This window comes from Schistocerca piceifrons, chromosome 2, assembly GCF_021461385.2.
Source record: "Schistocerca piceifrons isolate TAMUIC-IGC-003096 chromosome 2, iqSchPice1.1, whole genome shotgun sequence".
In the NCBI taxonomy this organism is placed as follows: domain Eukaryota; kingdom Metazoa; phylum Arthropoda; class Insecta; order Orthoptera; family Acrididae; genus Schistocerca; species Schistocerca piceifrons.
The window spans coordinates 101226423-101240901 of NC_060139.1; the positions used below are offsets into that span (position 1 = coordinate 101226423).

General features: G+C 40.0%; 1 protein-coding gene across 3 annotated transcripts in view; it reads right to left on the bottom strand.

Moving 5' to 3' along the window:
• The window catches only part of LOC124777494, a 253609-nt gene that overhangs the window by 234849 nt on the left and 4281 nt on the right, over positions 1-14479 (bottom strand). For all 3 annotated transcript variants that reach the window (XM_047252933.1, XM_047252932.1, XM_047252931.1), the window contains exon 2: positions 9797-11863. In XM_047252933.1, the coding sequence (XP_047108889.1) occupies positions 9797-11805 (2009 nt within the window). In that variant the 5' untranslated portion in view covers positions 11806-11863. The remainder of the gene's footprint in view (positions 1-9796; positions 11864-14479) is intronic.

The window sequence follows — 14479 nt, forward strand, 5'->3', positions numbered from 1 at the left end:
ACTCACTTCAGCTGTCTTTTGAAAGGACTCACCTAATCACTAGTAGCACAGTTTCATCCAAACGATGAGATATCACTGCATTAAATGAATCCACGAACAGTGTTGGTTGCAATTTTTAGACATATCTTTAATCAATTTAGACTGCCCTCACTTCACATAGGTAACACTAAGTATCTACAGCCACACGACTTGTCTGGCATAGCAGTATACACAAACATTCCTAGTGAATCACTCCATCAATCAGTGAAAACTGTTATTAAAATCCTTACAATGGTTCTTGAACTTTGCCTTCATATACACATGGAAAAACATGACAAGATGGCTTTATTTTATCATGTGCATACATTCTAGTTCAGTTTCTCTGCTCTCTGGAGAAGTTGTGGCAGTTTTCCTGCCACATACCACCTCCTCTGTAGCTGACCAGCTCGTAACTCCTATCATTGCCATAATATGTCACTTCAAATACCAATTAAATATCGGACAGATAACAGATAACAGTACGTATATTACACTCTCATCATTACTATAAAATTATAAAGTATATACAAACCTACCTGGCAAATCAACCATTTGCAAGAACAATATCAAAATCCCTGCAGTAGTTCCTGGGATTAGCCTTCACATACGAACAGAAAAACCGGCAGGGGACTTTAAATTAGTAATACGTATAGAAGGCGTGTGCATGAATGATCTTTTGAGAATGCACCAAATTCACAAACTGTCCTTTCACATCTTTCTCTATATTATTTACACTCTTTAGAAAAAAAAGTAATGGTGAAGTTTGACATGGAGAATTGGATAACTGGAAAATCAAGTTGTTAGCGCCATTAACAAATATATATTGCACAAAAAGCATCAATCATATTGTTATCAGTGGATAATATAACACCACACATTCTTAAGTACATCCGGGGTCACAGACGTCTGTTAACACAATATGATAATCACACCAGGTGGCTTACACTGTTACTTGCGTACTGAATACTGTATGGTAGATAGGCCTCCTATAGGGCGCACACACACATTTACCCTCCAAGCTTTACCAGCTGATGCCATGAAAATGATTCTAAAATTTGCTAACATATCCATAGTATAGCATATATAAGAGAAAGGTTAATCCCTTATCATATAGACAGCTGCTATCACTAAGCTGCTTATTGCTCTTTGGTTTTAAAAACTACAGCAACAGTTCCTTTGGAAGCTGTCTAGTAATTCTCCAGTTGAAACCTCCTGGCAGATTAAAACTGTGTGCTGGACTGAGACTCGAACTCGGGCCCTTTGCCTTTTGCGGGCAAGTGCTCTACAAATGAGCTACCCAAGCACGACTCGCGCCCCGTCCTCACATCTTTACTTCTGCCAGTACCTCGTCTCCCACCTTCCAAACTTCAGTTGGTAGAGCACTTGCCCCCGAAAGGCAAAGGTCCCGAGTTCGAGTCTCGGTCCGACACGCAGTTTTAATCTGCCAGGAAGTTTCATATTGGCGCACACTCCGCTGCAGAGTGAAAATCTCATTCTGGAAACATCCCCAAGGCTGTGGCTAAGCCATGTCTCCGCAATATCCTTTCTTTCAGGAGTACTAGTTCTGTAAGGTTCGCAGGAGAACTTCTGTAAAGTTTGGAAGGTAGGAGACGAGGTACTGGCAGAAGTAAAGCTGTGAGGACGGGGCGTGAGTCGTGCTTGGGTAGCTCGTTGGTAGAGCACTTGCCCGTGAAAGGCAAACGTCCCGAGTTCGAGTCTCGGTCCGGCACACAGTTTTAATCTGCCAGGAAGTTTCATATCAGCGCACACTCCGCTGCAGAGTGAAAATCTCATTCTGTATTTTCCAGTTCTGAGTAGGCATTGTCTGCTGAGGTCTTCCACACACCTTTCCTTGCATAATATTTTGCAATGTTTACATCTGCACAGGCCACTTGTCAAGCAAAGCACTGATCAGACAACCCAGCTACGTATGCAGAACTATGATATGGCCTCTAGTGATCAGATCAAATACAACAAAACAACCCTTAACTGGATACTCCATCTCAAACCACTAAAAGCAGATGAACAGTAAACATGTTTCCAACATACAATGTCTTTCGGGGATAGCCAGTTTTTGGCAAGAGTATTGTTGCTGATGATTGCTGCACTGCAAGGCATGGTGATCAATACAATTCAAATGCCACTGTGAAATCAACTGAATCTTATTCAAAGGAATTTCTCCTAAAGCTCTAGCAAACACAATTTTTATGCACTTCTGAAACATTCTAGCAGCAGCCTGTACATGAAGTTTGTAAACTGACTCTGCATATAGTTCTCATCACAATTTTCCATGTTAATACACAGAGTAGTCCCAAAATAAAAACCACAGGGCATAACTGACTGAAAATAAGCAAAATAAACAAGCTCTCAGATTTCAGTATTAGTGACCATGCAGACGATTTTTGTATGGAACACAACACTTAGTTTAACAAGATCCTGAATGTGCTACATTCAATCTTATTACAGACTTTCAGTTCATATTGGGATAACAGTACAAAATTATTAGCAAAATTAAGATCAGCTGTAAAAAGGACAAACAAAGTATTCAAACAATGGATAATCCACAATGGAATGTAACAAAATTATGAGAAGGAAAAGTTGCTACTCACCATATAGTGGTGATGCAGTCGCAGATAGGCACAACAAAAAGACTCACACAATTAAAGCTTTGGGCCATTGGCCTTTGTCAACAATACACGCACACACATAGTCTCAGCCAACTCAAACCACACAGTTAGCAGCAGCACCAGTGCATGATGGGAGTGGTGAATGGGTGGGGTAAGGAGGAGGCTGTAGCGAGGCGAGGGATAGTATGGTGGGGGTGGCGGACAGTGAACTGCTGAAGGTTAGACAGACGGCAGGAGAGAGGTGGGGAAGGGGGGGGGGGGGGGGTTGGAAGTAGCAGAAAAGGAGAGAAATAAAAAGACTGGGTGCGATTGTGAAATGATGGCTGTATAGTGCTGGACTTGCAAGGACAGTGAATAACGAAGGTTGAGGCCAGGAGGGTTACAGGAACATAGGATGTATTGCAGGGAAAGTTCTCACCTGCGCATTCAGAAAACCTGGTGTTGGTGGGAAGGATCCATATGACACAGGCTGTGAAGCAGTCATTGAAATGAAGGATATCATGTTTGGCAGTGTGTTCAGCAACAGGGCGGTCCACTTGTTTCTTGGCCACAGTTTGTCGGTGGCCATTCATGCGGACAGACAACTTGTTGGTTGTCATGCCGACATAGAATGCAGCACAGTGGTTGCAGCTTAGTTTGTACACCACATGACTGAGCATTTTTGTGCTACATGGGAGACAAGTCCAATTTTTCAGTCAGTTTGAGACTGCAATAATTTTTGGATAAAACAATTTTGTTCCAGCTGTTATTTACGAATATTATATACACATATCAAAAAAGTTCTGCATCACCCTGGTTCCCAGAACTCCTGAAGATAAACACTGACTGTGGATATTGTATCACATACACAGTCCCTTTGACTGTTCAAAGATGTCACTAAACCCAAACAAAGGTGTGAACAACCATGCATGAGCAATGTCTTTTAGACAGAGGGGGTCAGACAGCCAATCAGCTTCAATCATCCCACCAGGAAGAAGGCACACAGCTCAAGTTGTCTGCAGTTCAACCATGCCATGACGGTCAATAGCACAGTTCAATCATGCCCGCATCGTTATTTTGTGCCAAGAAGGGCTCTCAACAAGGGAAGTGTTCAGGCGTCTCGGAATGAACCAAAGCGATGTTATTCTGACATGGAGGAAATACAGAGAGACAGGAACTGTCAATGACATGCCTTGCTCAGGCCGCCCAAGGGCTACTGCCGCAGCAGATGACCACTACCTACAGATTATGGCTTGGAGGAACCCTGACAGCAACGCCACCATGTTGAATAATGCTTTTCATGCAGCCTCAGGACGTCGTGTTACGACTCAGACTGTGCACAATAGGCTGCATGATGCGCAACTTCACTCCCGACTTCCATGTCGAGGTCCATCTTTGCAACCATGACACCATGCAGTGCGGTACAGATAGGACCAACAACATGCCGAATGGACTGCTCAAGATTGGCACCACATTCTCTTCACTGACGAGTGTCGCATATGCCTTCAACCAAACAATCGTCAGAGATATGTTTGGAGGCAACCCGGTCAGGCTGAATGCCTTAAGACAGACTGTCCAGCGAATGCAGCACTGTGGACGTTCCCTGCTGTTTGGGGTGGCATTATGTGGGGCCGGCGTACGCCATTGGTGGTCATGGAAGGCACCGTAACGGCTGTACGATACATTAATGCCATCATCAGAGCGATAGTGCAATCATATTGATGAGGCATTCATCTTCATGCACAACTCGTGCCACTATCGTGAACCTATTGGAGAATTATTTTCTTCAGGATAATGACATCGCTCGGCTAGAGTGGCCAGCATGTTCTCCAGACTGAAACATTGACATGTTTCAGTGCCTGGCATAGCTAAAATGGGCTGTTTATGGACGACGTGACCCATCAACCACTGTGAGGGATCTACACCAAATCGCTGTTGAGGAGTAAGAAAATCTGGACTAACAGTGCCTTGATGAACTTGTGAATAGTATGCCACAACAAATACAGGCCTGCATCAATGCAAGAGGACGTGCTACTGGGTATTAGAGGTACTGGTGTGTATAGCAATCTGGACCACCACCTCTGAAGGTCTCACTACAACAGGCAATGTATGGTTTTCATGAGCAATAAAAAGGGTGGTAATGTTTATATTGATCTCTAATCCAATTTTCAGAACAGGTTTCGGAACCGAGGTGGCGCAAAACTTTTTTTGATGTGGTAGGCACATTACTATACATTATTTCTTCTTATTGTCTCTACTTTTTCATTAGAAAAAGCAGTCATTTTTGTACTACGAAAATGTTTCTTTTCTTAATATATGTAACTCTTTATACGGTTAGAAACAATGAACTTGAAAATACTAATGTCAAACATTCATAAACTGTTGTGAACTAACGACTGAGCTACCCAAGCACAACTCCTGACCCGTCCCCACAGCTTCAATGCTGCAACTACCTCATCTCCTATTTTTCAAACCTCACAGAAGCTCTTCTGTGAACCTTGCAGACCTTGCACCCCTGGAAGAAAGGATATTGCAGAGACGTGACTTTGCCATAGCCTGGGAAATGTTTCCAGAATGAAATTGTCACTCTGCAGTGGTGTATACACTGATATGAAACTTCCTGGCAGATTAAAACTGTGTGCTGGACAGAGACTCGAACTCTGTACGAGGTGCTGGCAGAATTGAAGCTGTGGGGACAGGTCATAAATTATGCTTGGCTAGCTCAGTCATTACACTACTTGCCCTGAGTTCGAGTCTTCGTCGGGCACACAGTTTGCCACGAAGTTTCATATCAGTGCATACACTGCTGCAGAGTGACAATTTCATTCTGGAATTCAACATTTTTGTTACATTTAATGTTTTGTGCATTGTTATTCTTAGCTGCTGCAATTTTGCATAGTAGCCAATATGTTTATTTTATCTAATTATGACCATGAAATTATTACCTCAATGGAAATCACTGTAGGAAATAACACGTTATGACGCACTTATAGAGTTTTTACAAACATCCTTCTTTAAGTACTAAACACATCCATACACCAGTTGTTGCCGCGTGGTTACTGGCTAACACACACCGTGTTTTGATAGCTGGTGGCAGTCTAATCCTATGGGTAATAACTGTTGATTGCTGCCACAGAAAACACACAACACAAATTAGTCTGTGTGTGTCTCTGAATGACGGTGTATTGATGTGTTTAGAACTTTAAGAACAATGTTATGAATAGATTGCTACTTACCATATAGAGGAAATGTTCAGTCGCAGAGAAGCATGCCAAAAAGATTGCTAAACATGTTGAAACAGTGGCCAGTGACAGGTGTGTGTGTGTGTGTGTGTGTGTGTGTGTGTGTGTGTGTGTGTTTACAAGAAGGCCTTTTGGCTGAAAGTTCACATGTTTAGCGGTCTCTTTGGCGTGCCTTTCTGCAGCTCAACATCTCCTCTATATGGCAAGTAGCAATACATCCTTTTCACAATATTTTCATTATTTCATCATGGATTTTCCATTGTTTGAACTTTAATAACACTTGTGCAATCATCTATAGGTGAATGGAAGCCAGTTCTTTTCTAGTTGCAACCCAGAAAGCCACTGAGTGCAAAAGCTTGTGAGTAAACTGTTGCCAACTAGGTGGTGTAGTACAAAGTGTCTCATTAAATTATTTTGTGTAGGACAGATATCAGGCCTGATTTTCCATCTTGCATAATGGGATGCTTGGAAAATTTTGAGTGCCTCTAGGCCTTTTTTAGTAACTGTAATACAGAACTTACCAAATTCCAAACTGATCAACAATGACGGCTGAAAACTGTTCCGGTTATGAGCTTGAGAGAGATTAAACAATCTGCTTTTGTCATGAAGCCTTGCTTCTAACTCAGTTTAGGTTCTTGGAAAATCTATGTTTTAATGCATTTCAAAAAAGAAACCATCTCAATAAAAAGGGCTTAAGCATTCTGATAAAGTAAGAACAGTAGAACTAAGAAAGCTTTAAAGTGTGTTCTTTTACCAGACCACAAGTTGCGACCAATATACAAGAGTGAGGTTCAGAATAAAATTGCTGCTCTGTGATGCCGGTCAAAGGATCGGATGCCAACAGTGATGAGTCAGAAACTACAGAAAGCATCAATTCAGGTTTGTCAAGCCTTGGATATTCTATCCTGCAACTGTTTTTGGCTGCCACCCTTTATTGTGAAGAATTTTAACAGTTGCTGCTGCAGCCATGTTTAAAATCTTGAGATATTCTTGAGGATTTGAAATAAGATTCACAAGGCAGTAGCTCACTGGTGAAGTGGCAAACTGCAGATGCAAAGGTGTTGGGTTTGAGCCTTCATCATTTCTAGGATTTTTTATTGCCGTGTATCACTTTTTTCATCTCTGTCAATGTTAATGTGAAAAATGCCCAGCTGCACCATGGGTGGAAGTCCATGTTAAACTGTGGGTCCCCCCTATAGTCTGCTACATCCAATACAATCAGGTCTAGTAAACCACTGTGGTGTTCAAACCAATTTTAAGGTTGATGAGATTTACCTCTGGCCAAGATCTGTCAAATCCACAGAGAAATTTGCAGTCAGATCACAGTTCTGGTGGGTTTAAGCCAGATATAATTTGAGAGAAAAATTATAACAATCAGTAATGCCAATATTATATTGCTTATAATATGATGAGTGAGCTGAGAAATTTAAGTTACCCGTGTGCATTCGAATCAAAACATGAACCAGCTTATTGAGGACATTAAGTTTATTCAGTACATTAAGTGGCACAGATTGTCAGTTCATGGAAATGCAAGGCAGTAATGGTACCTCCCAAGTAACCACTTTGTCCGTCTCCCACCCAAAAATGTGAACTGTGTGTCAGCAGTAAAGATTAGTACTTACTATAGAGACGACCCGTTTTTGCATGCTGCTGCCAAACTCACATGTAAACTATTCCCTACCTAAAAAGCTTCTAAACAATTTAAGGGTGCAAAGACCTGTTTCAGTCACACACCACTCGCTGATGCTACTCAGTCAAACGAAACAAAACTCTTCTTTTTAACTGTATGTACAAACTGTATTTACTATCTTGATAGCTGTTAAAAGAGATAATTGGCTGCAGCGCATTTTAAGCGAAATATGTATTCACATGTGCTTTCTACCTTAAGGTATATCTGTTGCATTAGTGGATATAACAGAAATACTACGCACAAATAAACATGACCTATCAACATTATGAAAAGAATAGACCACTACTCACCATAAAGAGGACACACTGAGTTGCAGGCAGGCACAATAAAAACTCCATTACACATTGAGCTTTCGGCCCAAAGCCTTCTTCAGAAAAGAAAAGACAATACACCACATGCCCACATGATCATGATCTCCAGCCAGCTATGCTTAATATTTAGCCGGAGAAAGCCATTTGTGTGTGCATGAGGCATGTTTAGTTATGTGAATTTGTGTGCGCTTTCTTTTCTGAAGGAGGCTTCGACAGAAAGCTCAATGTGTAACTGTATTGAGTAGCAATCTATCCTTTACATAATAATGCTGATATTTCAACTTCAATTTTCCATTGTTTGGCCCATCAATAATAACACATATGATGATAATGTTAAAAAATATGTTTTATCTATCAGTTGTTATTCACCAATGCATGTGCTGCAGCTTCATTTGCAGCCCTATCAAACACAGAAATTGTAAATACAATGCATTCTGGTACAAGTTACAGAGATATGCTGACAAGAAGAAACACGATATGAATAAAGAAATAAACATAATGGCTCTTATGCACTTGATGAATGTTAAAAACCTAAATTTGTACTTTCCAAGACAATGTGGAAGCACAAGAAATTGATTATGCGTAACAAAGCAAATTTGAAAGCATAAATAGCAACCAATTGCTGCAACTGCTTCTCCAGCAAATAGTGTGTTCATTTATTTATACATCACACAAGCAGTAGCAAAAAACAGAAATTACTAAGGAAATCTAGGAAAGCAGTGGTGGCTTGTCTTCTAATTTTATTATGTTTATAGATCTTGTAAGAACTAAAATAAGAGTATAGCAACCTGTTACCTAAAAAAGAGAGAAAGAACTTATGCAGAGTGCTCCCTTCAGTACATCTAAATACATCACACCAGAAGTTAAAAGTCCACCCGACACGTTTTTCTGTCCGTGTATGTAGGTTAAACTTAGAAACTACTGTAAGGAATGTGATATGGTCTTCAGCAACAGATAGACTGTTTAAAGGGTAAGGTTTGCATACATAATTTATTACCACAATGCCAGACAAGTTGTCCAACCACAGATATTTGGTGCTACCTGTGCGAAGCCAGGGCGGGTTGCTAGTTTACATGTAACTCTTTCCACATCTCTAAAGATTCTCCAGTGTTCTATAAAACAAAAGTATATAAATGAATGTAAACCTCTTAAGCCTACAACTCTAATACATGGGCACAACAAGCATCTGCACTGCTGGTAATCCAAACATATACTCATCGGGTAAGTGCAGGGATATCTGTGCAGACACACTGTAAAGATCTTCATTGGAAAGTGACAATGGCTGATGAAAACAGGATCTACAAACTGTCCAACCAGCTCACAGTGCTATTATTTTGTTATCAAGCTACACAGAGCAGGACTTGTTTCAGCGACACATGTCACACAGACTTCATTTATAATGATATATACACTTATATTTTATGAGAACTGAAGGTCTATTGTTAACAACTGAAAGTTCAATTAATTTTTGACAAATAATGCACGCAGTAGGACAATTTATACAAAATGCTTCATTCCTGTACCATATGGGCATGGAACCTCTTGCCAATAGGCAAAGCATGACGGAGGGGAGGGGAGGGGGGGGGGGGGGGCGAACCCCTACTGGCTTTAAGCACTGATTTAATAGGCTAATAAAATTCATAAATACATGAACAACATTACAGGACGGAATAACACCCACAAACAAAATGTCTGTGGAACCTTCTCTTATACTGAATCCAGTATATTTAGAACATAACGAACGCTCTGTGTCTGGAAACAAAAGCAGAGACCTGATCAACATGAAGATGGCCTGATATGACCCTTCAATACATTTACTTACACCGGCATGCTCCAAAATGTCAATGAAAGATCATTCAACCATGAACCACATGCAATACAAATTTTATTTAAATCCTACAACAATCAGTCTGTATCATATACACCCACCTTTCTGTAAGATACTCGTTCTCATACAATGTAATGTAATTGCGAAGTCTCTCCTCCATTTCTCTCTCTTCTCTTTCCTTTCTCTCATTACGGACTTCCTTCTTAGTTGACACTACATCCAACATGTTCTCATTCGCTGGAAAACTGGGTGCATTGTTCGATGTATTACAAGGTGTATCTGTCATTCCTGAAACACATACTGACTGTGCTCCAACCACCACATCACTGTCACCACTACGGTTTCCCCCCATTTCAAGTTCACTTGATCGTCGCCATCGTGATTTCACTTTCACCGGTTTGCTGCTGTCGAGATCAAATGCAGATATTGTAGATTGTGGAACAGCTGGGAAAGTACACATGGAAACTGGATGACTGAGACTGTCTTTCTGTATGGGATCATTGCTGACTGGTGGACACACAAGTTCTGGTGCCCCAACATGTTTTCCATCAGAGGTTTCCCTTGCAACACTCTTAGGAGAGCTTGGTAAATCACTCTTAGAGCGCGATTTTTGTCTCGACAAGCCTATGGAACGAATGCGATTGCTTCTTCTCACACCTATACTACAGTTTGAACTGCTTTCAGATCCTGTTGTGTCTGTACTGCCACTACGACTTCTAGAACTGACTGACTTTGGTTTTCTTTCAGGTACCTCCTCTGTTCGACAATTTTTTTCATTTGCGCATGCACTGGCTGTGAAGCAAGGAGCTTCATTGATATCAAGGCTTCCAGAATCTTCACAGCTTTGATCAGTACCCTCAGTGATAACAGTCACTTCATTGACACATGGCACTATATTTTCTATAGAAAAGTTGTGTATCTCATCTTTGGTTTCTTCGCCCATGATTCTCTCTCCAAACAGAGAAGATCTGGGACTCTGGCAGCTCAAATATTCCTTATGGACACTATCACAGCCTTCTAGTGCATGGTGCTCCTCTTCTGCAACCGGTAAGTCTTCAATACTCCCCGATGACACAGGCATAACACTGCTTATTAAATCTGTATCAGTGTTGCGTACTTCAGTTTTAAAAGTTGAAATATCACTCTGACTGTCAGTTTCACAAAGCACTTGATCTCGAGGAACTGGTAGTTCTACAACAAACTCTTCACTAACAACTGTTTCATCATTTGCTGTAGTTTCTAAATTGTCACTGACTTCATACGTAATACAATCTTCACTAATGTTCTGGTTTCCAATGTCACTTTCCTCGCCACAGCCATCAAAACACTTCACAATTTGTTCACTATGTACATTAGTATTTTCATTGGTTGTTCTCACATAATTTATTTGGTTGGTTCTACAATTACTTGTATTAACATAATTAGAGTTGGCACTTAATTTGTCAACTGTAACACACTTACACTCCTCTATTTCAGCTCCTCTGCCACAGTCATGGCAGTAACTACCTTTTACCACTGAGACCTGGTCTGCTTCACACTCCCTACTGTCTTCATAGTCTAATTCTTGATCATCCTGGCTTCTTGTATCTCCCACTTCTATTTCTACACCTTCGCAAACAATCATGTCCTCCACATATTCATCTGTCCACACAACTTGCTCAGCATTACTGATGTCCAATTCCTCCTGTTGTTCAATTACTACTTCATTCAGAGGCTCTAAATCCTGACTAGTTTCTATGACTTCTTTCGAGACATCTGAACCCTCAGGAGACATAATTTCATTTTCAATTACTTCCTGTAGGCAACGAAACTTGCCAAATTTTTTGTGGATGGATGAAACAGGCTGAACAGGATGAATTGCAGCAGGTGGAGATTGGTGCAGAGTGTCAGTAGCATTAGCAGGTTGCAAATCTCCACAACACATGTTAGTATTTTTATCTTCTCTCGTGTCTGAAATCCGGTGACTTAAGATACCATTGAGTTTGTGTTCTGACAGTCCGTTTAGTTTCTTCTTGTTTTTTGTTGATGATAACTTTACTGACTTTGTTTTTCTCCTTCTCACTGCCGCTTTTCGTCTGCGGGCCATCACACGGATCATTTGTGTCACCATACATTCAGGAACTACCTGCTGCTCCTTTCCATTGCTGAGCAAGTCATACTCCTGCAGCCTGAAACAAACAGGAAATAAAGATGAGTTTCATGAATACTTGAAAATTTCATAACGACCAACACCATAAGTAAAGGAAATGGGAACACTAGAATTCACTAATGGTATTATTTAATTTGACAGAGAGAAAGCAAATTTGGATAATCTACATTTATACTCTACAAGCCGCTGACAAGCACAGACGGTATTCCCCAATGTACAACTTGTCAAGCTTTCTTTCCATTCTATTCACATATAGACCACGGGAACAATGACTGCTTAAAGGACTCACACACACTGTAATCAGTCCAATCTTGACTCTGCAGCCCCTAGAGGAGCAATACATAGGAGGCTGTACTATATTCCTAGATTCCTCACTTAATACTGATTCTTGAACTCTAAGTAGGCTTTTGTGGAATAATTGGTATCTATGTGCAAGCATCTACCATTTTCAGATTCATCGGCATTTCTGTGATGTTCTCCCATGGGTCAAACAATCATATAATCCACGTGTCGAACCTTTTAGCTTACTTGGGTCAGACTGGAAGAAGATGAGAATTTTGGGCTGCACTAAAAAGCTTAACACTAACTAACAATAACTACTGGGGAAAAAAAATTGGGCAAATGAGAGAATCAAGTGGCAGGCGATTCAAATTGAAAATATTCAATTCATCATAGCTTTACATAAATGGATTTGTATGGATTTTATTTTTATTTTTTTTTATTTTATTTATTTTGATCATGTGATACTTCCTTCTTGGGCCACACTGCTATTTGCTTTGGGATGCATGTGGCCCATGGATTGGATACCCTGTTATAATCAATGGTGATGTCTTTCTTTGCATATGTTCAATACACCCCCCCCCCCTCTTAGCCCTATCTGTTAGGGGTCCCATAAACTTTGTCAGTATTCTAGGATGTGTTGCACAGGTGTTTTGTAATAGACTGCTTACAATCCCTCATTTGTAGCCTGACGGCATTTACCCAGTATCCTACCAATGAAATGAGATGTGTCATCTGTTTTACACGATACTATGGGATTGTTCCATTTAATATCTTTACAAATTGTTACACAACAACAGCTGTATGAATTAACCAATTCCAATTGTCACTCTTTGGTAATGTAGTCATAGGATAGTACATTTTTTTATATTTTTGAAGTGTACAATCTTACATTTTCAATCATTTACAGCAAGCTGCCAGAACTTGCACCACTTTGAAATCTTACCAATATTTGATTGAAAATTTGTGTATCTTGTAACAGACAGTACTTCATTACTGATAACTGCATCCTGTACAAAAAGTCTAAGATTACTATTAACATTGGGTGCCAAGGCATTAATATAGGCTACAACACGAACAGTAAGGGTCGCCACCCACTTCCCTTGGGCATTCTTGAAGCTACTTTTAATTATATTTCTCTTACAAGAGATACATCCACTACAACAGCTATTTAACATTTCATTTTTCTTCTACAGGATAAACAAGTACATAAACAGTAACACCAATAAATCTCTTCTGTAGAATACTAATTATCAATAACAATACAACAAAGTTTTAACCATGCAGTTTGTATTCTTTCAAACTGCCACAAGGAGGACATATGTCTAGTAGCTGTCAAAATGAGTGAACAACTTCTCACATGATGTCTTTATAACAACAAAGAACTACATCACAATTAGGCACCAGGTACATTGATCAGTATTCAGGAATGAACAAGCCGCAATACAATAAAATGAAAGCAAAATGTGCATCTGGTGAGGGAAAAAAATCTGCAGTGTGATTCATTACACTTTGGGGTAATACTAAACAGGATACTGCTCTTCAAAGAATATTTTAAAATTTAATGTTGCTTGAACACCAGAAAACTTTACTGTGTGTGTCTACTGGACCTTGTTATCCAGACTACAGTATTCTACCAGTCTTCTACATCTACTTCTATACTCTGCAAACGATTGAAGTGCAGTGCACAGGGTTTGTCCACTGTACCAGTTATTAGAGTTTCTTCCCAGTCCGTTCATGTATGTAGAATGAGAAGAATGATTCTTTAAATGTCTCTGTGTGTGTTGTAATTAATCTGATCTTATCTTATCTTCACGGTCCCTATGTGAGCAATATCTAGCGAGTTTTACAATATTCATAGAGTCATCATTTAAAGCCGGTTCTTGAAATTTCTAAGTAGGTTTCTTGGGGCAGTTTACATCTATCTTGAAGAAACTGCTAGTACAGTTTCTCCAGTATCTCTAAGTTACACTACCACAGGCTAAGCAAATATGTGACCATTTGTGTTGCCATCATCTGTATATGTTCAATATCACTCGTCAGTCCTATCTGGTGTGGTCCCTCAGTAATAATCTAGGATGCATCGCATGAGTGATTAGTAAGCAATCTCCTTCATAAATTGATTGCATTTCCCTAGTATTCTACGAATAAACTGAAGTCTACTACCTGCTTTACTCACAACTGAGCCTATGTGACTATTACATTTCATATCACTGTTAACTGTTAGCCCAGTTATTTGTATGAACTCTTTGCAAAAGTAACTATTGATATAGACATACAATACTATGTTTATTCAATTTGTGAAGTGCACAATTTTACATTTCTGAACATTTAAAGCCAGTTGTCTTGTTTGCAC